The 22,160-nt window shown below is 38.1% G+C and overlaps 2 protein-coding genes across 2 annotated transcripts in view; one reads left to right on the plus strand and one right to left on the minus strand.

Moving 5' to 3' along the window:
- The first annotated feature begins 773 nt into the window (after positions 1–773).
- KCTD18 (potassium channel tetramerization domain containing 18) lies at positions 774–8,193 on the plus strand. The gene is made up of 6 exons (XM_009284672.2): positions 774–930; positions 1,743–1,954; positions 2,875–3,068; positions 4,217–4,311; positions 4,776–4,878; positions 7,334–8,193. Exons 1-6 carry the CDS (start codon positions 774–776, stop codon positions 7,866–7,868), a joined length of 1,296 nt encoding a protein of 431 aa, XP_009282947.1. The 3' UTR covers positions 7,869–8,193.
- Positions 8,194–14,139: 5,946 nt separating this feature from the next.
- The window catches only part of SPATS2L (spermatogenesis associated serine rich 2 like), a 67,431-nt gene continuing 59,410 nt past the window's right edge, over positions 14,140–22,160 (minus strand). The window contains exons 9-12 of the mRNA XM_009284673.1: positions 20,831–20,940; positions 20,175–20,277; positions 16,777–16,997; positions 14,140–15,577 (exon numbers count right to left, since the gene is read on the minus strand). Of these exons, the coding sequence (XP_009282948.1) occupies positions 15,182–15,577; positions 16,777–16,997; positions 20,175–20,277; positions 20,831–20,940 (830 nt within the window). The 3' untranslated portion in view covers positions 14,140–15,181. The remainder of the gene's footprint in view (positions 15,578–16,776; positions 16,998–20,174; positions 20,278–20,830; positions 20,941–22,160) is intronic.

Genomic DNA, 22,160 nt, shown 5'->3' on the forward strand with positions numbered 1-22,160 from the left:
TGCTCTTTTTGAGAGCGGCCGCGCCCCACGGAGGGGAGGGAGCGCCCCGGCTTGCTGTGGGGGCGGCTGCCCAGCTGTCTCCCCAGCGGGCTGCGAGTTCATCAGTTAATTTTGGTGAAACAATAGCAGATGCCCGGGCAAAAGGCGCGTAGTGGGAGTTAGTAATCCTCAAAGGACATGCTCAAAAAAAAAAAAAACCCCAAACAGTTTTGCAGATTTTCTTCTGCTTGTGCTAATTTTTTTCTGCCCAGACAGGGCCCCCCTCCTGCAGGGAGCTCAAGGCAGGCACCAGTAAGAGTATTTATTGGCAATGTGGCATTAATGACGTGATAGCTTCAACAACTAGTTAAAGCATCCCTAATTAAAGATCACATTTTAAAGAAGCCAAGTTGTTAGTACAAAATTACTGCATTTTTAGTGCATTGAACTGTACGCAAAGCAAGATTTCCCAGAATGTCCTTCCAGTGCTCTGCTCACACATACCACATAATTCTGCTTACCCATTTGTCTCAAAAGAGTAACCTGTTTCCTAGCAAAGTAAAATGCCATATTTTTTTATAGTAAAGGCATAGAGTATTTGGCTATTTGCACTAATATGTCTCCAGAACTGTTTTCAAAGCTGATTTACAGTATTGTGTAACAAACATGTAAGAGCTGAGCTAATGATTAGGCCTTGTATATAATACGTTCAGTCTTAACTGGCATTAGATTTACTTTTGTTTGTATCTGTTACAGGTTTGAATAGCTTGTACTTATCATCATTTGCAAACGCAATGGAAGAGGGCAAGACTGAAGACGTCCAGGGTATTCTACGACTTAATGTGCGAGGATGCTTATACACAGCCAGGCACGAGTCTTTATGCCGCTTTAAGGATTCAATGTTAGCTTCTATGTTTAGTGGACGCTTTCCTCTAAAAGTGGATGAATCCGGTAAATATATTCAAGCTGTAAATATGACATTCTGATCAGGGAGCTCTGTGGCAAATACACGTTTTTATATATATTTATGCATTTTATAGTATATCTCTTTTCCCAATCTGCTGAGCATCAGTTGGCTGCTTTAATTCCAGGACGTAAAACAATTATGCATGCATGACTTTATACTTATGAGTAATTAATCTGAATTCCAGAAGACTACTCATGTTTGCAAACATACATGTTTGTACAGTGCTTAGCCCTGCCTTGTCCCAGGCCAAACGGTGGCTTTGGAATGTCCTCCTTCAGTATGAATATGAAAACAGATAAAATTGAAGTTGGCTTCAAAAATACTGTAAAACTTGAGCAATATTCAGGGAAGGTTAGACTAGATGTGTACTGGAGCTGATGCTACTTTTAACTCTTTTAAATTGCCTAGATCCAAAATTGAAAAAATCTCTGCAATAGCAAGAAAAGATGTATCTGCAGTTAGAATTAGAAATGAATCTAGAATTGGATTTTAGCATTTTAAGTGGAGTGCAGTACAGCTGAGGTTGTATGTTGGCATGGTCCTATGCAGATTAGTGATTTCACTGAAATTCCAAATGTTTACTGCACTAAGAATTTTATCTTCAAATAACAAATATTCCAGGGAAACAAAATAGTAGTTTTAAAAGAATAGAGAAAGTATACTTACTCCTCCTAAGTAAGTAAAACTAGTACAAAAGTTTTATGTAAAAGATTTACTTGATGATTTGGTAGAATGTGACAAGTCTGTCTTCGCTTGCTGGAAGCAGTATTTTAAATCATTTTATTTATGTTTTCAGGAGCATGTCTAATTGATCGAGATGGAAGCCTCTTTAAATATCTTTTGGATTATCTTCATGGAGAAGTTCGGATTCCTGAAGATGAACAAATTCGAATTGCACTGCAGGAGGAAGCAGATTATTTTGGCATCCCTTATCCATACAGTCTCTCTGACCATTTGGCCAATGAAATGGAGACGTATTCATTAAGGTCAAATATAGAGCTTAAAAAGGTCTTGACATTTCTTACATTTTTAAAGATGTACTTTCTAATCTACACCATTAATTAGCATCAGATACTAAAACTACAGTATGTGCAAGTTAGCACCTTTTAATCACCACGTTAAATCACCAGTAAATTCAGAGTTTTAGGTTAAGAAATCCTAGAGTTGATAATGCAGTCACAGTAGTTAAGGACATCAGCTTTTCCCATCATTGCAATAGAGCAACAGTTTAAATTTGACTCTATTTTACATGCAAGTCTGCTGTAAAACTTGCATAGTAGGAATGACATTGTTTAGTTCCCTATTTGGCTTCAAATTTTACTTGAGATTAGATTTGATCCCTTCAAGATGTTTGGGGTTTTTTTTTTTCAGTTTTACAAATTAATCCTAAAACTTGAAAGATAAAATGTACTTTGCCATTTTTTTAGAACAAGAAAGGAGAAAAGAAAATTAATATATTATTTAAAATCCTAAGGTTTGTCTGTTTTAGAGTATTGTAACTTAAAAGCTAATTCTAATTAACCGATTGGGAATTAACTCATATTACCAGGTATGGCTGTGTTAGTCCTCACAGTCATCTATGTTCTCTTAGTAAGCTATTTGTTCCAATCTTTCATATTCTCCCTTATTCATTTCCTTTTGAAAAGCATAAAACATTTCCAGGCCTTTCAGTTTCTCTTCATATTAGGGATTTGCCATGCCTTTAAGTATTTCTGTTGCCTTTCTGTGAATTTCTCCTAGTTTTACAATATTGTCTGTTAACATCAGACAAGAAATACTGCACACATTATTCTAGATAAACTACATCCTTGATTTACTTAAAAGAGCTCACCAGTACAGTTAAGAAAACTTAAATATGAAAGCTTATTCAACGAAAAATATTGTAGTCTTATTAATATTCTGTATTTTGTGTTTGGTTTTTTTTCCAGGCTTTGTTAGATTTCTGCCATTCTTATGATTTAGTTTGTACCAAGCCTACAGTTTGGGTCCTGCACTATCTCAACACTTCTGGAGCAAGCTGTGAAAGTAAAATTATTGGTGTGTATGCCACAAGAGCTGATGGGACTGATGCAATTAATAAGGAGCTAGGAACGAAAATTCATAGTAAAAGCATTTACAAAAGGTAAGATGACTGTCAAACTCATGAAAGCACTACGAAGTGAGAATGAACACTCACGTATTATAATAATACCTAAATATTATTATATGTAGCATAATACAGCATTATTGTACTATAAATCCGTGGAAGGAATCGGATTCTTTCCAGCTTTGAAAACAGCTGGCTAATACAATGGTCACATTAAACAAACAAACCAAAAAGATAAAAACTAAGCATGGAGTAGAAGGATTTGAGAGAGTCCACAAAAGGTGGCTAGCATGCAGTTGCTGTAAGTTCTCATTATGTTTTACTTGCTATTTTAAAAATGTCTCAACCATTTAAAATTACTTTCTAATTTAGGACAATATTTACACTGAATACAGTGAATGAATCCCCATCCAGAAAAAGTTCCAGAAATATTCACAAAGTTGGTTGTGATTAATGCAATTGTGTTTTGCAGTCTTCTAAGACAGCTGAAAGAAATATTTAACACCAAAAAGAACTGAAGATGAAAGGAAATAGTTTTAATTCTTTAAAGGACATGTACATCTCTACTGCGCTATTAATGTATTTTTATGACAGTAATTATAAGTTATTGGTAGACCTGTACTTCTGAGTGTCTGGAAGCAATTTGTCTTTCTCTTGGTCCCACAGTACAGCGTCAGAAGTGTACTTCACTGTGTACCTTTTGAAACATGATTAAGATAGAGCTTTTCATGTTTCATCATCTTTATAATTAAGATGCTTATTTTCCTAAATTTAGGCGGGGAACATTAATATTTATTCCAAGAGTATTTGGACACATAGTATCAGGTATCTGTCCTCCTACTCTGTTTTCCCTTTGAATAAATGATTGAGATTTAGAAAAACAGATTTTACACCATTAATTGTGTAATTATTCTTTTATGAACATCTATTCTTTCATGAATACCCATTTTTAGCAATAGGTGTTCACAGGCATGCAGATCATAGGAGGATGGCTATTTAGAACCTCTTATACAAATGAAAATGAAATTTAAGTAAAATTTTCCTTTCTACTTTACAAAACATTTACTATTAAGTTCTTACAGTTAGGAGTTGGTAAAAAGAATGATACATTTCATCAGTATTACATTTTTAAGGACTTAGCTAGATTTACCACATAACTGTTACCTTTAAAACAATATTTCTAGAGAAGCTGGAAATAACGTCCAATACATCTGGAGCTATTACTCAGTAGCTGAGTTGAAAAAGATGATGGATGCTTTTGATGCCTGGGAAGGGAGAGGTAGAGTATTAATTTTTTTCTTTTATTTCAGCAGTACTACTTTTTTGCAGAAAAATAAGAAAAAGAAAAATGTTTGCCAATTAAGTATAATAAAAACTCTGCATACTTTTTCACTCATTCAGTAAGTAACATGTTGTAAAATATCCCATAGTAGTGGAGTAGTGGCTTTTTGGGGGGGGGGTCATAAGGGATGTTCCAACAAGGTGCACAAGGTGCCATGAGTTGACATGAACGAACAGATGTAGTGAGAGCCACCACACGCAAGGGGTGATAGCCTGCTAGCATTGGGCACTCTGGTGGAAGCCCTAGAAGCACGTTGGCTGTGAGCAACATTCATGTCAGCATAGTTTCAGAGTTCAAATTCTACATAATAAAATACGCGCATTCATTTAGTCAGGTGTATATACACGTAATATTGACTATGTTCTCTCAGCTCATCAATACAATGTCCCTTTGAAATGCAGGTGTCAGCTACTGGAGAGTGCCTCAGGAGCTGATTGAATGTTGGACTCTGGAAGAACGCCCTTTGAAAGGCAGTTTGCATCGTATGCCTCCAGTTCATAAAAGGTATGCTGATTTGCATAGGTGGCTTAAAATAAAGCAGAAATACAGTACAATCTTTCTTTTTTTTATAATTTCAGGTTCTTTGAATAGCTATGAATGTTGAGTTTTCTCTGAATTTTCTGCTTACGTTTTTATAAAATGTCTTATAATCAGAGAGCTTAATTGCAGAACTGAAGTTGCTAGAAACAAATTACCTTTTTTAGGCTGCCAAAACTCTTCTCTATTCTATTCTACTTCTTCAGCCTTTAAAATATCATTTTAGAGTGGGAAGGAGTAATTTCAAAAAGTAGAGAGCAGTATTAGTTAAATGGACTGCTAAAAAAGAAATTTAACTGAAAACTTTAAACGGTTAACTGATTTTCACGTATGTGAGATGCCTGCCTTTTAGAAGGAATTTCTAGAATTTCTTCTTTGCAGGTTTACGGTGATACTTTTGACTACACCTCCATTCTCAAGACACTGCCTAAAAGCAGCCTTTGCAGGTGCAGCTACACAGTTGGTCTGAGCCACCCTACAGCCTCTTTGCTGCTAGATAGGAGAAGAGGATCCTGCTGACCTTCCTTGTCCCTGGCCACACTGTCATTTCAGCAGCAGCCACAGAGCCACATCAGCATAATGATCCAATCGAAAACTCCTATCTCCCCACCCTCCCCATTTTTTATTTTTTTGGATACTGCATTCTTTGCTTTTCATAGCTCAAATAAGAACGACTGTGATCATTTGATCCCTAGATTGCCAAACAGCCTACATACACTCCTGAATGCTCCTCTACTACCATTGCCTGCTTTATCTCCCATCTCTCTGCTTTGATTTGTCTTCTCTATTCTTCTGCACCTTCAAAAAAGCGCTGTTCAGGTTTCAGCTAAAACTCCTGATGTACCTCAGTGATCCTGGTGAGACCATATACTGCCTTGAAGTATTGTAAATGAACCTAGTTACTGATTATATTTTACCTATACTTCATTGCTACTGTTGAAGCACCAAATCTTTGAATGTTTAAGCTTTCCTTTTTGTTTTGGTGGTTCTTTTGATTTAGGATGTGCAGATGTTGAGAATACGTTCTCACCTTACGGCTCTGAGGAAAACCTCCCTGGACTCATAATAAGTACTAGGTTATTTGCAGGCTTTCTGTTTGAACAGTGTCACCATATACCAGTTTTATAAGAGCAATAATAAGAAATATTACTCTCAGATATTGTTTATTCTTTTGGTATGAATCCCTGTGGCATTTCACAGGTCTTTTAAAATCCAAAATGCCAGTACCCTGAAGAATAGCAATGCTTTTGTAGTGTATCTTTTAAGCTGTTCTTTAGTGGCTCTCATAGTTCATAGCCTGTTTACAGTACTGACCCGCCAGCTAAATGTTTCTTCATTCCTGACAATCAGGTCAGTTAAAGCTACTGCTTTTCTTTGTCAGCTCAAAATCTAGATATAATCTGATTCATACATGTTCTTTCTCCTACTACCAGGTTTTAGTAGCTTTACCCCATGTAGGAGCCAGCAATAGAGCCACAGTTTGACAGCTTTTGTTTTGACACATTTTTAAATGAATTGTTAATATTCTCTGAGTTTAATTTGGTCTCTGTGTTCTTTCCTCCCCCTTCCTCATCTCTCCAAAAATGATTTTGATTTATATTTACTGATCATCCCTCTGACCTGGCCTTTAGCTGACTCTAGCTTTTGTTTTGTTGGGTTTCAGGTGTTCTAATGTCCTGATCAGCTGTTTTAGTGTGACCTGGATTTCTATGGCATCGTTTATTATTTCCTTGAGGAATTAAAATCTAGGTGTCCGTCCATTTTTCTTTGCCAACACTGAGAAACAGCATTTGTATAATACTTTAAAAATGCTGTCTACTTGTGCCAATTAGAGTTGCCATGAAACTCCGTAGGCTTTCTTACATAGGTTCTTTTTTTAAAAAAAACATTTTTTCTTGAAAGATTATCCATAATCATTTGTATTGAAAAGAAATGGGGGAGGGAGAAGGAAGCAATATCTTTCTTCTTCTTTTCTCAAATTACATAGTGTGGAACTCTATGTTTTGTGTTTATGTGAAATTGGGTCTTACATTTTTGTAGATAACTTAAAACTCATCAGACTAGTATTTAGTGGATTTTGTATCTGATGGAATCTGTAGCATTTAAATATTTTCTTTCTACAACTCCTCCAGTCTTCTGTCTCACTGATTTTCTCTTAGCAGTTTGTGCACCATATCTCTTACAATTTTTAATGTGTAATATTACTTACACAGGTAGAAGAGATTGATGGTACTATTCATAGAAAGGCAAGCCTGACGGTGGTGATGAACAGTGGAGAACCATAAATGATACTGTAACAAGCAAAAATTAAAAGAACCTCAGATCTGTGGATGGCTGTCACAGATTGTTTTGTAATAATGTTATAAAAAGAAAAATTTATGTACGTAGTTTGTTTCTTTAATTGAAGTTCTTTGTTTTACAGACGATTAATTGACTTTACTGAAGAGGAAGACTATTTACCATGTAAAGCGGGTCCCAAGCCAATTAGATTCTCAGGTCCCTCAACGAGTACCCATATCAAAGTCAAGAACTCAGCTTCATTAAAGGTAGCTGCTTGCAATGCTTCACGTTCTGCAGTGACTCTTAAACGACCCAATCGTGAAAGTTTGACGCTGTGCAAAGTAGCTTCCGAAACTGTATCCACAACATGCACATCGGTGCCCAGCAATTCCCAGGCGCCCTGTGGAAGGCAGAGTGCTGACAATGGGACACCATGTCAAATGACGTTCAAGATCGCAGTGTCTAGGAAGCCCGTAAGCAACCGTGTAGTAAAGCTGAAGCGAACTCCACTTTCTCTTGTGACACCATCTCAGCCGTCTTCTTCTGTATCCAGTAAAACAAGTGAACAGGACCGTGCTGCTGTTGAAATTCCTACTACTTCCATGGTACTAAACAAGAAAGAACCAGCTGTATTAGCAGAGAGTATTAAGCTTGAGAATGATGAACTGGATGGATAGTGTTTGACTCAGCCTGATAGACTGGATAGCTTTGCATCATCTGGTCAAAGAAGAGATCATCATCTCATGTGGTCATTCAAAGATTTGGTAGAAAATTATGATGAAAAAGTTCATGAAAAGTATAGGGAGAAATTGTTTTAAGTGAGCACTGAAATGTGTTTTCTGCTTTATTTCTAAATATTTTTTAGATGTTGGGAAGGGAGGAAGAAAAATGGATTAAAAAACCCCCTCAAACACAGAGCATGTGCAGTCTAATGTTACAGTATCTCACATTTGTATTTTTATCAGGCTGTACTAGTACAACTGACCTTTTTAAAGGGAGTACTTGCACAGCACAAAAGATGACCTCTTTATCAACTTTAACTACAGTTAACATTAACTAGACTTAATTTCCTTAATTTGTATCTTTAAAGTGGTGAAGAGTAGATAACAATAAGTAGCTTTTATTAGATACAAGTTTGCCACAAGTGTACAACATACTGAGTATGGTGAAGATCCCAGAAGTTGAATGCACTTGCTAGTACTTCTGGTGAGGTTAAGTCACCATTTTGTTATTAACAGCAATGAAAGGGACTGCCTTTGCTTGTACACGGTGAGACAATTCAGAAATACAGGAAGGGAAGAAGCATGCCTCGGGAGTAACAAAGCAATTCTTTCCATAGACCTGAGACATACGTGTACTACTTTCCTAACGTGGTGTGATCTGCACCGGGGTGCAGGCAGCCGGTGCGGCCTTGGCATTTTGTATCACACCACTGTGGGGTGTGTTTTCTGCAGCTGCAGGGAACCTCACAGGTCTGAGTTACAGCTGGCCTTCCCGTGTCCTTCTGCAGGTCCTTTCGAATGAGGAGGGGACAACCTCAACTTCTGTGCAGCAAAGCAGTGTTAACAGAGGTGCCCTGGTTTGAAGAAAGATAAAAGAATCCCTCCTTCCCCCAGAGCAGGATAGAGATGACCTCCTTGTATCAGGGTAAATTTTGAGTAATGAAACTGAAGTGAAGACCTGCTGTATGTTTCTGTCAGCAGAGGAAAGCCGAATTTGGCTCACTGATTTTAAAAAGCCCTTTAGTTGTTTAAATCAGTGAATGAAACCTGGCTTCGTTTTGTGCCCTTGCTTGCTTACAGTTGGGTGCTGGGTTTTTTTTGTTGGTTTTGCTACGGCTTTTGCTTTTCCAGCACAGCTGGCCCTAAACGTTGAGAAGTCCTATCACATTGCCAAAATGCAACGTTCTTAAAATTCCTGACACTATTAGAATTACAGAAGGGTTCTTTAAATGTTTTATTTTCTAGATCATTTAGAAGCGCTCACACTTTCAGGCTTTTCTCCTAACCACAAGGACTTGAAACATCATTTGCACAAGAAAAACACCCCAAATTTTCATGTACTAACATATTTTTAAGGAGACACTTTGCCATGAACAGTAGTCACTGTAAAGGAGTGCAGTACTGTAATTTTCTGCTATTGGTGTGTATATTGAAGACCAGCTTACCTTTAGAATCTTTAAGCTAGTGGGTTTTCTTAAAAAATAAACCTAAAGAGCAACAATCCCAAGGCTCTTCCTATCCCAACAAAAGAAGTTTCACTGAAGAAAGGAGAAGGCAAGAATTATGGAAAGATACTAACACAATGTAATCTCCTATTCTTTGAGCATGCAATTCGTCATTGACGCTAAGTTTGTGAAATTTGTTTTTCATAATAATTGGACCGAAAAGCAGTTTTTAATACTTATCTTCTGTGTGACTTCTACTTCACTATTTATTGAATAGCTGAGCACTTTACCATGCACTTTTAAATTTTTTACAATGCTTCCCAAAGCAGATTTCTTTCCTCTTCAACTTTTGATGAATTTAGAAGGCTTCTATAAACATAGAATCATAGAATCATTTAGGTTGGAAAAGACCCTTAAGATCATTGAGTCCAACATCACACTAAAGCTCACAAAAATTGTGGAATTTTGCATGTGTACAGGAAAAAAGCTTGGAGAATAATCCTCTACAGGACTTTCCAAGTTTGCACTAGCTCAGTGTTTATTTAATTATTCTGGTAGCGAAGTATTTTTCGAGTAACGTCCGTGTCATTTGCATTACAGTGGCTTTAATGAGTCTTCTCTTTGTCCTAAACATACTGGCTTGTGGTTAAAAGAAAAAAACAAAACAAAACGAAACCGAAAAAGAACTCCCTTGAATTTCAATAGATGAAACAGGAAAGTGGCCATGGTGGGGAGGTAAAGCAAGATTAATTATTTTTTGAGGGACTTGATTTTATTTATTTTTAATTGGATGAGGTGCAAACACGGCCTTTTAACTTACCCGAGTAGTCACTTTTGCCGTGTTTTTTTTATACCTGTGATTCTTGCTAAGTTTCTTTTAACTGATGGACTGATACTAACCAGATTTATGATAGCTGAATGGCATTAACCTTCATGGTGACTTTCACTATAAAAATAGCTTTACCCTTATCTACCCAAAGCCTTTTAAAATGTGGAAATAGAATTTCATCTTCTCTCTGGGAGGCCAATAGCGGAAAACAAATTAAACTTGCCAGTCCAAGGATGAGTCATCCCTTAACCTGGCTAACAGACTGTTTTTTGAGGCCTAGAACAATGAGCAGACATTCTGCAAGTCTGAGTTTCCTGCAGGCTGAAACTTCCTCAAAACTGTATGTTCCCAAGTTTCTTGAAAGTCTGCAGTTTTCTTAACGTTCTACTCGTCCAACTCAACTAACGAAGTACCAGCTGGTACTGCATTTGCACTGATAAACTGTGATACACCGTACGTACACACCAGATAGTTTAACTGGGGAAACTACTCATGGTGAGCTACAGTTTTATAGCTGGGATTGGATGCATTGCCAAGTGGTGTGATGATGGTTTACTTTGCATCTTTATAAAATTATCATTCATTATAGAAGAGATCATGTTCAGAAAAGACCATGTTCAGAAAGTTATTCCAATTTAGTAACCTAATGATTACTAGTATCTAATAGCTGCATTCTAAAGGCTGATATATGTATCACCAGTGTAGTTTGACGCATTAAATTTTTTCTCACAAATGCTGACAATTTTCCAGTTGTTTAGTTCTGACTTTCACACTATTGTCTTTACAAACCATCAATGGTATGGCATCATACAGGTTAAGGAGACAAGAAAAACACAATTCCAAGTTAAATTTCTAGAAAATTACTGCTCTGTGATTACACATGGGCTTGTGATGCAGAGGGCCTATTATCGCCAAGATGTGATTCAAAGAGATGTAATTCTATCTACGCTTCAGAGTATGGAGAACTCATTTGTACTTGATGTAAGCAAGCAGACATTATTTCATGTGATAGGCACATGTTACCACTGATTCTCAGGGAGAGTTTTCTTCAGGCTTGTTTTTAGCTGAAGAGCCATGGAAATACCAAAGCTACCTCTTCTTTTCTTTCAAACTGTTCCAGGTGTTTCGCTACCAGCTCTTCCAGAGCAGAAAAGTACTCTTTTAAACCGGCTTACATTAAATTGCTTAGATAATAAACATTATGTAGTTCAAATCTTACTATGGCTAAAAAGAAATACTAACGTTACCCAGGAGTAAGCAGATTTCATCTACTTAGTTCTTCCCAATCCATGAAGGACAAATTCTCACCTGATAAAAACAGGAGGCCAGTTGTGCCATCAAAAACTTGGGAGTGAAGCTGTCTGTCCCTTAGCTGCAGTTACAGAGTCAAAGTGTGGTTAGAAACAACACTCTGTAAATACTCCATGGTAGTAAAGCCCCACAAAAATCTGGATTCATTTTGGGCAACAGCTTTTATTAAAAGATGTTAAACAGTAGAAACAGGTAAGGCTGATGTTACAGGCCTTTGCTGCTCTCTGAGCTTTTTGGGTATCTCTTCTTACAGAATTTTCTTCTTGCCAAAAAAACCTGGCTGATTATACCAGAATTGATGACTCTTGGCTGAAAATTACTTTGCAAATTCATAGGGTCACATGATCAACTGTGTAGTATGCCCAGAGTTTGCATCAAGGATTTGGCTCTTTTCTCTCTCTCTCTCTCTTCACTCATTCTAGTCTCTGGTACAACATACATGAACATTTTAGTACAGTTTGGTTTAGTAGTTTGCCATAATAAAATAGCTGTACTGTCTCAAATTTCTGACAAATTTCTATTCTATCCTCACATGGGTAATTGGCAGTGGTACTGGAACCTATGGTGCCTCTGCTGCAGTCACAAGTGTATGAACCCTACAACAGGGTCCAGGAAAGTGCTAGAAGACCAATGCTTCCCTTCCAGAATTATTAGTTTCTCTTTCAGGGTGACATTTTCAAACACATTAAGTGATTAATTTTTTTTTAACCTTTTTTTTCCAAACATACCTAAATAATGTAAGTTTTCCAAATAGCTCGGCTGTGTTAAGTTACCTTCTCTTTTGTTCTCCAACTGCGTATTTGGTCCTTTATTTTGCCGAGTTCTGCCCTTACTCTGAGTTTAATCTTACACGGAAGATAAACAGATCCAACCTGCTTTAAAATACTGCCCTTTAAGGTGTGTTTCCACTTTTGAAAGGGTGTGCAAAGTGCAGTGGGAAGTCCATGTTTGTGTTTGAGTGGTGCCAAACAGCTGTATTTGCTTTACAAATTGAGGGCGCTTTTTTAAAAAAGACGGCTGGCCTGAAAGTCAAGCCTCGTCCCGCCCTTAATTCCCTCACTGACCCCTGTACAAATCCCTTACATTAAAAGGAGTATCACACACAGCTAGCTCTGTAATTAGAAGATAAAAAAAGAGTTCGGTTGAAGATGGGCCCAAGAGCATCCGATTACTTACAAGTATTGTGAACAGTAAAACACTCCTAGAAATTGGCAGATCCAATTCCAAGCATACAGAGACACAAGAAATGAAGGATGAAGAGATACCGTTCTGACACAGCCACACTTCAGAGCACAGCCACGTAATGTAGTTAAAACGTGTATTGCAATACTAAACCACACTTGGTGTGCTAAGACTGCAGCGTTCCCAGAACCACCCCACTCCCCAGCCCAACCAAATCCATGCTTGCATCTCTCATCAAAGAAAATGTGTTTGCATCACAGTCTGAAGACAAATGCCGTCTCTCACCTGTTAGTCCTGGGCCTGTCACATACTGTCACACAGATACATTAAAGGTTAGCTGGTACTGAAGAGCGCAAGGTGGTCCTGTTGTGCCGAGTTATGACTTATGTTACAGATTGTATTTATTTGCAGAAGCCTGTTTGTGAGAAGCTGACTTACGGAATAAAATAACTTTCAATAATCCTGTCAAGTAGAGAAGCTATAAGGAAGGAGTACAATTCATTATAGATAAGTTAGATTTTTCTTTTTTTTTTTTTTAGGAGGGGTTACAAGAAGACATAAATAAATTTCACAAATTATGTAAGGACATTATAATAAGATTTCTGTGTAATATCTGCATGGAAATTATAATTACATCTCTTACAGTGAGGTTACAGGTCAAACTGTAAGGCAACAGATAAATTTTGAAAAGCTACTTGCCTAATGGGTGTGCACAACACAGATTCTGGAATTTCGGTTCCATTTACTCAAAACATTCAGCTTAAAAGCGTGATAGGTAATTAACTAGGATAGAAGCAGTGCTTGCAATGCTAAGAAAGCCAGCGTTACCTATGCATGTTTATTTTTCTTTCACCACTCTTCCAGATGAAGATGAGTTATTTGCCTTTTAGAATCAGGTTTTACCAGTATTCACATGTGGAAAACTGTACACAGATATCAAGAGAAATAAAAATAATCAAAATCACCCATAAGGAATGCACCTCACTCTACACTTTGAGATTATTTTTCAAGGGCCACAGAGGAAAAGTAAACCAGTCAGTACTAAGGAAGCGTGCAGTCAGCTAACAGAAATTAGGCAGAGGAAATTGGTAAAAAGCAATAGCAAACAATAACCTAGGAATACACTTTTAAAGATACTCAAGTGCCCTGCTCTTACTGACTTTTTACACCTTTCTGATTCGGACACTTAGGCCACTAGTTCACTTGATGCCAGGCCTGGATTCTGACACCTTACTATGTTAAATAATAACTTACATTAAAAGCATGTCCAGGATGGAAGCGGCTCTCATGGGAAGGTTCTGTTCCGTGCACTTCTGGCATTAGAATCTAGCTAAAAGCAAAAGCCTAGTCCAGTCCAAACTCAGCTGAAAGCCTCCTACTGATACCAGTTGAATTAAGCAAATACAATTTGAATAAGATCACAAAGGTTAGGCACTGCAAAGCAGCAAACACCAGAATATTTTAGAAAGAAGATTTTAATTTTTTGGAAGAAACAGGTTTTCTGAAATACAGAATCAGAACATTAAGACTAAGTAAGATTTTTATTTTAATAGAAAACTCGGAAGGATGTAGTATCTGCTCAAATATGTACCTCCACATTCTGCTGCGTGTTGCTGTAACAAATTTATTAGTCATAGCTCTCGTTATGGACAGATGGTTCCTACAGCAAAAATATAGAAAAATAATTTGGATTCAAGTCTAGAACACCTGCAACTTTTCATATGCAAAAAAATAAATCCAACTAGTCATAGAAAAGTGGCTGATAAGGATGGAGAATAGGGCTGTGCATCTGAATAGCCATGACTATATACATTCCAAACTTAAGAAATGAGCATTCTTCCTCAGCCTCATAAAAATAGTTTGTCACTGAAAAATACCAATATGTAATACATTTAATACAATTTATACTTGAATTTAAAGATCTCAGACTATGGAATAATAAGCTAAAATCAAATGTACTGCTTTTTCAAATGTTCTTGTATATAACAATACTCTCTGTGTATACAGTGTGCATGCATGTACGTGTATACACGCACAGAAAGAAAGAGGTGTATAGAGATTCGCTGAAAAATTCTACAAGATTATCTGATTTCATTGCAGACCACAGCATAATACAGACTTCCTGGGATCCTTCTAACACAGGCTGCTCTAAAAAACAATAAAGTTGACTGGTATAACCACAGATCTACAACAGGTTTTTGCTATTACGAATTTGATTATCAATTCATTTTTCCAATCTAGATTTCATTTTTCTAAGTAGTTAATGCTGCTTTGGTAAGATTCTGTACTGTCATGACAAAATAACTGTGAACGTATTGGGCAAAGCCTCAAAAGTATGAATTAATTTTGATAATTAGGTAAGTAATAAAGAGACCAATAAGTTTTAAGCAGCAACAGATTTAAAATGACTATGTTCTGACACTTTCTTCACCAACAAGCATCTCGAGCAAGAAACTAAAATGAAGAGATTAAATTTCTCTGCCTGCCATCACCGTGACATTTTAAGCCACCAAAGTCACAGCTGGCACTGAAAGAACAGTGGCATCAGCAGAGACCTCCATCCTTGCAGGACATAAATTGCATTGCGACGCCCTGCCAACACTGCCTTGGAAAGGCCTGTGATCTACAGTGTCTGGTGTATGATGCTTTCGTCGGGTCTTTTCTGAATGTGTCGGATTCTCTGTGGTCCTTGCAGTTGTGGACTGCTCTTGATTTTTCATAGCTCCTTTATTTTTAGATCTGAAGCTGTTATGCTGTCTTCTGTGTTCAGACCTGGAACCGCTCTTGACGTTATTTTGATCTGCCTCATTACTGGCACCTTGTGACTTAAGAGATCCATTGAGCCGGATGTTTTGGTGCTGTGGGTTGAATCTTCGTCTCTGGCTAGAAGGCCCATTCTACCCAGAAAGAAATTGGGTAAGTGTTAGGTTATCTGAATCCTTCCAACAGGACAAGAAATACAGCAATTAGAATTAACAAAAATTGCAGAATAAAACTTCCAGTGTAACTAGGAGTGGGAAAGCACTACACAGTTTTGATTGTTGCCAGAGCTTTCTATTTATAACACTTAAAAACTGAACTATAAGTAACATGCTACATCTGAGTAGCCTGGAAATATAGATGGCGGGTTCACCACTGATGCCGAATTAAAATCTGCCATGACTCAAGAGAATACAGAAAAGGGGATGAAATACTACATGTCTCAACAGCAGCAGTTAAGAAGCACTGAAGAACTTGATATTGACTGATTTTTTCCAAAATCATGAAAATACCTTTCCTAGTAAAGCATTGTGTAAATACTACAGTAAGACTGCAGGAAGAACAGAAATTCACATGTAAATTAAAGTCAAGTTAAGAATCCACATGGTGGGAGAGATGTCCATTGTGGTATCTTGCTCAGAGGAAGCTTTGATCCTTAGTGGGAAGTGGCTGAATTGCTTTATTTGCATGACTGCCAGGGCAGCTGATTCCATACATGCACTGACATTAGGTAATGCTTTTATGTTTCCCTTCAGGCACCTACTCGAGCCTAAAATTCCTACTGGGACAAAATTCAGACCAACTTGAGTGGCAGCTTTACCTAAGCACAGCAGTACAAGGACATTCTAAGGTGCTCTTATAATGAAATAGCTACCAATATAGCACAATACTATAAGCTATATTATACAGCTTCTGAAATAATATGCTTTTAAACCTGGCAGGATTCCACTTTCAAAGTCTATCTAATAATCATGCTTCAACAGCACATCAACTGATCATTCGTCAAGGATCAGGAATAAATGTTTCTCCATCGTAGCATGTAGGGCAATTAGCTATTATGGAGGGTTTTTCTTTTTCAGTCTATTAACTGCCACTAGTCACTTCTGAACACCAGACAGCGGTCTTTGCTGGTATGGCATTTCTGGTATTTCCACCTTGTAAGTTCACACTGCCTTGAAAATGAAGCTGGAAAATATATACTTGCATATTTTCAAAGTTATTAATTAAATATACAGACTGCAAACGAGTATTTGATTTTGTATTAACAACTTTCAATGCTGCATATTGTTCTGAAATTTTTGAAATAATTTAGTTTAGTTCATAACTGGTTTCTTACCTGCTTATTTGTCGGGATTCCTTGGGAAGAAGATTCTGTAGGATTGGAAGAAAGATGACTTTGTACTTTAGTGCTAGCTGTTTTATTATCAGAGTTCTTGGCATTACTGGAGGACTTTCGGGTGTGCATATTTTGCTTGCCAATTGTTGCATGCGAGGTCATTGAAGACAGCACTGAACTACACGGTGTTCTTGAGGAATAGTTGTTCTTTGGGTGAGAAACTATTAAAAAAAAATTCTGTGTTATCAGTTAAATGATCAACATCTAAACATAAGGCTGTATTCTTACACTGCTTACAGTTAATTTTGGTAGTATTGTTCCAGCCTTACTTTAAATAATGAAGTAAGCTACGTAACTAGGGTCGGAATTAGGCCATAGCATTTTACTTCTGTGAAACTGCCTCATTGTGAAGCACTTCTGGAGACAAAAGAGCCAACGTGGTGGAACTGCGCTAAAACTGGAAGGAGCCTGGCAGAAAGCTAGGCTTTGGTCATCCCAGAAAACTTTTCGAAATTCGTGGTACCTATTGGTTTGCTTGTGAACTTTTAACCAGTTGAGCTGAACGCATGTGCTGTGAGGACTGCCCCATGCACTGCTGTCCTACCAATAATGCTCCTAATGGGAGTCTTCAGGCAACAAAGGAAGAAACAGGGGAAGGCAGTGAGTGCGCCAGTATGCCAGCAACTCTCTCAACTGCTTGAGGGCAAAGGAAATTGTGCCTGCAGACACCACAGACTAATTCGATTCCAAATTATTCTTTGACCATGGAAGGCTGAAGAGGCTGACGTTTGCTGTCTATATATGTACTAGTTACAACACACGTAACAGCTATGAAAGCTTCCTTAGTATGTCTAAATATTTTTTAAGAAGAAAAAAAGAACATCTAGTGCCTGTTGCTCATTCCTCTCTCAGGAGATGGTTAACAAAGGTTCTTCTGTACCATGGATATCTATAAAAACTGGAACTGAATGCAATGCACTAATCCCCTTCATGTAGATCATGACAGTCAGCATCATCAGGAACCACTATTGCTCATCTCAGTACACTCCTGCTCCCTACTTCTTAGTATTTTGAGACTGCCTGATTTCTTAACCACTTCCATGTCTAGATGTGAAGTGCACCAAACAAATCCTTGATTCCCACCTCTCTGCATTTCCACAAGCTCTTCAAGCTGCCTGCTTCTGTGCAATGGCCCCTCAGCAGTCTCTAAGAAAACTCTGAGGCTATTGAAGTAAAGTTCTTGATCTTAATTTGCTGTTCTGATTTTTCCGATTATGGAATTTTCCTGTTTTCCTTCTGGTACAGATGACAAACCAGAGGCTCACTTCAGTGAGACACCTGTTGTTTTATCTAAGAGGTACTTCTATTTTTCCACTTCTAGTACAGAGAAAGAAGATACGGAATAATTTTAGCAACTGAGCATCATCTGTTAGGTTTTTTGAGGCTCTTATTCACTTATGCCAACATCAGCTATTTCTCCCACTAGGTGTCCTCTTCAGAAAAACAATGCAATGATCTGTATAACGAACTGAATTTTCTGTCCTAAGTTCAGTGAGACTGGCTGTCACTGAATTCTACTGCTCTCTTTTGTCTAAAATAGACTGCTGCACATGGAAGCCCCTATAAAAATCCAGGTGCTTGTCATAAAAATGTATTTTTAAAAAAAAAGACATACAAGGAAGGGGTACAACCCACCATCGGCCATTCTGGATATAAGCCAGTCCAATTATTTTTATTTCTTCCTGTCCTTCATTGTGAGTGTATGCTACCTACCCTCTTCTCATGCTAGAACATGCCTTCCTTTGCACAAGCTCTGTGGTTTTGGTTATTGCTTTTGTTAAAGCCCTCAACAGTGGCTGTTCTTAGCTATAGGCCTGGTATAATCTCTGTTTGAGGGGTATTTGCAGCTCCTAGCAGTGTATGGGCCTCATTGTGAGATGCTCCAAACAGAAACATCTTTTGCACCAAAGAGTTCTTATCAAAGACATGCCAACAGCATGAGCTGCTCATGTAAGGTCACTGAGGGCAGGTCAGAGCTAAGTTCTTCAGACAGCCAGTGCACTATCAGTCATTTGTAAGATGGCACTGCTTCCCCGCTAATAGCTGTTCTTTTGACTTCACTGACCTGATTTCAACAGGTCTGCATCAAACTATGCTTAAGTAATGCTTTGCTGAAATGAGGTATAAATAATTAACTGGCAGAATTAACTGCAGCTGGAAGTTATTTAGGAAAGTAGTTCGATGAGTTTAAAAAAAATAGTCTCTGGTTGTATTAATAGCAGCTGTGATTATACTAGTTAGGATAATCCTTACAGAATTTTCAGTCTCTTAAGCTTCAGGGTATGAGCTAGAGTCTATGAGGTGACTGTGAACAATTAGATGCATTACTGGGAAGCTTATGCCTTCCTTTGAAACATCCTGGGTTGGCTTCAATGAGAGACAGGATACGGGGTTAGATGGATCTTCAAAGTGTTCCGCAAAAGCAATTCTTATGGTCTAATGAATTAAACCGGTTATGCCTCAAAGGAGTCAGTTCTTTAGCTGTGCGGTCAGAAGATCGTATTGGCAGACTGTGATTTTTTTTTTCTTTTTTCTTTTTCTAGTAACTCCTTGAAAAACATCAATTATCTTTCTTCCCAAAATTGTTTTCCTTCTGCCAAGATGCACTAGTTCAGTATTGTGTTAACAGTTTTTCTCCTGAGCGATGGTACTGATGGGATATCATAGGACAGGGTAACATTTGGGGCAAAGCATTATAGCATTTACTTTTTTGGGGGGGAAAAAAAGCATGACAAAGATGAGAAATAGACTATCTCGTATTTTGCCACAGGGACATGATACTTGGAGCAGAAAATGAACCTGAATTTCCAAGCAGAAGAGCAGATGATTTGGAAACAGGAACATCTGGGACTACTTTTAGCTCCTGAAAAACCCAGTGAATACTGTTACAAAGCCAGGGAGTCACTTCCTAGCAGGAGAGATCTGCATTGGTCTCATAACATTATGCTCACACAGAGAAGCTTCCAATTTATTAGCTATTCATAAATTACTGAATTTGAGTGTTCCCCAGAGCTGACTTTTATTTCCACTTGGAAATCCTGTTTAGATGGAAAACCAACTGATCTGAGTAATACCTAGAAATCTCTGACAAAGAGGGCACTGTGCACATGCAGATGGACTGTGCAGCACACGTACAGTGAGTTTAATGTGTTGCATACTGTAAAGTTGACTTGTGCATGTTCAGCAAGCCTGCTGCATCCAGATATACCATTCATGTGAGGCTTGCTGCACCCACACACTGGCAGTACACATGCCATTATTTCTGCTGGCATTTCCTGAACAGGTATGTGGAACACTATATTCAGAGAACTTCGGTGTGAGAAAGCACCAGCACTTACTTTCTCCACAGAGCTGAATTTGGGTCTTCAGCTGTTCTGTATCACAGGAAAATCGGGCAGACCTGCCCAGCTCTTCATCATATTTCCGTTCACTCACAAAGTGCTGCAAAAATACAGACAAGTTAACAGTGATTTGCATTCTGAGCAAAAGACTATATGGATGGTACAGAAACCAATCAAGGTTTTGGCTTGGATATCAAGGTTTAAAGCTCAGCAAACTCTTGACCCTGCCCTGTACGCAGGATCTCTATGCAGAACGAAGTATTTTCCCATCCTTACCAAATTACATGTCTCACAGCTCAACGATGGTGGATCGCTCCTGCACTTGGGAAGTGGGTCAATTCATCGGAGTATATGCGTTTGATCACCGAACCTGAAGCTATCAGGTTTACTTGTTAACTGGGTCTGATAAACGATACACAAACAGCAAAACTCCCCACTGCTCCACTTACGAGGGGTAGCTTACATTTCTCTGATAGCGTCTGTACACTGCTCAGAGGTGCTATAATCCTTTAAGAAGATATGCTTTCTCCATGGAAAGCTAGTTACCCTTTGGCCCCTAGCAGGAATGAACAGCCTGGGCACGTTAACATGACAGCTCTTTCTTGGCATTTATGCAAACAGCTAAAATACCCAAGCAGAAGTGAATGCCTGACCTTAATTTCAGCCCTGAGTTCAGACAGTTGTGCTTCAGCCATCTGACTGGCTAGGTCCGTCAGTCTCTTCAGCTCCTCAGCTTTCTTCTGCCGAGCAGTCAGGATTTCCACTGCCAAATACCAATAGTCAATAATTAATGCTAGGAAGGTAAACTGCTCTGTAATTCATTACTCTTTGGGCATTAACACATCACATGTGAGACAAACATACACATCTCAGACCCCCGACTTCAGCTGGACTTCCAGTATGCTGCTTGCACAGATTAAGTCAATCAGCGTATTTAACTGAACTGCCTGATGTTGAAAAAGATCTGGAAATGGGATAGCTGTCAGAAAATCAAAGTTAAACCAATCCTTCAACATTTAGACAAACAGGGGCAGAGACATGTTGTTTTGAGTTTTCCAGTGCTTTATTTTTAAGCACAAAATCAGGGAGCCTTCCATGGAGACATGGAAAGAAGCATTACATTGAGTCAACAGCCTGTTTCTGAAGACATGCTATATTTTATTTATAGAGGGCTATTTCAGTTCCTCTGAAAAAAATCTGTTCATATATCATTTACATTAAAATCACCGGCATTGCAATTTTGCTTTCAAGTCCAGAATATACACAGTTGCCATTTCTACAGCAAAGCAATTTTACAAAGGCCAAGAGTCTTTTTGAAAAAATACTAAATATTCACTACTGCCCGTCTTGTATATTTTATAAAAGGAAGAGGTGAATAGTTACGTTCTTATAGGAAAAGATGTACCACAAAGCAATGGTCCACTTACATGCAGAATAATATGACATTACAATTTTGGTGGAAAATTAAACATATGCAAACTTTATCACCTACGTGGTGACTCAATGTAAAAGCAACAACCGATTAATTGGCTGGTGGGATCAGCACTTATGGCAGAGAGGAAAGATAGTATCTAAATGTAAAAGTAACAATCATAGTCTTTTGTCTAGAGCTTGTGCCTACAGGCAGGGTGAGTGGTAGTTGTAAACCATCCTAAGGCCACTAAGACTCCATTACAGCTGTGGAGACTTTGGCTTCTTTGCCTTCTTTTGCCACAAATTGCCAGAGCAGACTTGGCAAGTCACCTAACCAGCTCGTACTTTATAATGCCATTTTTTAGGTGAGAATTGATGATATTTCACAGAGAGTTTGTTTCTCAACCCACTGTCATTTATTTAATCAGATGGCACCTTCTTTTGAAAGTATTATAGAATCATGGAATAGTTTGGGTTGGAAGGGACCTCTAAAGGCCATCTAGTCCAACCCCCCTGCCGTGAGCAGGGACATCTTCAGCTAGATCAGGTTGCTCAGAGCCCCGTCCAACC

The sequence above is a fragment of the Aptenodytes forsteri genome, unplaced genomic scaffold, assembly GCF_000699145.1.
Source record: "Aptenodytes forsteri isolate BGI_AS27 unplaced genomic scaffold, ASM69914v1 Scaffold183, whole genome shotgun sequence".
NCBI classification, from domain to species: domain Eukaryota; kingdom Metazoa; phylum Chordata; class Aves; order Sphenisciformes; family Spheniscidae; genus Aptenodytes; species Aptenodytes forsteri.

Coding starts and splice junctions, on each gene's coding strand:
- KCTD18 (XM_009284672.2), top strand. CDS start 774: ATGGAAGAGGGCAAGACTGAAGACGTCCAGGGTATTCTACGACTTAAT. Junction 1,955..2,874: donor CAAATATAGAGCTTAAAAAG/GTCTTGACATTT, acceptor TTTTTTTTCCAG/GCTTTGTTAGATTTCTGCCA. Junction 4,879..7,333: donor ATGCCTCCAGTTCATAAAAG/GTATGCTGATTT, acceptor TTTGTTTTACAG/ACGATTAATTGACTTTACTG.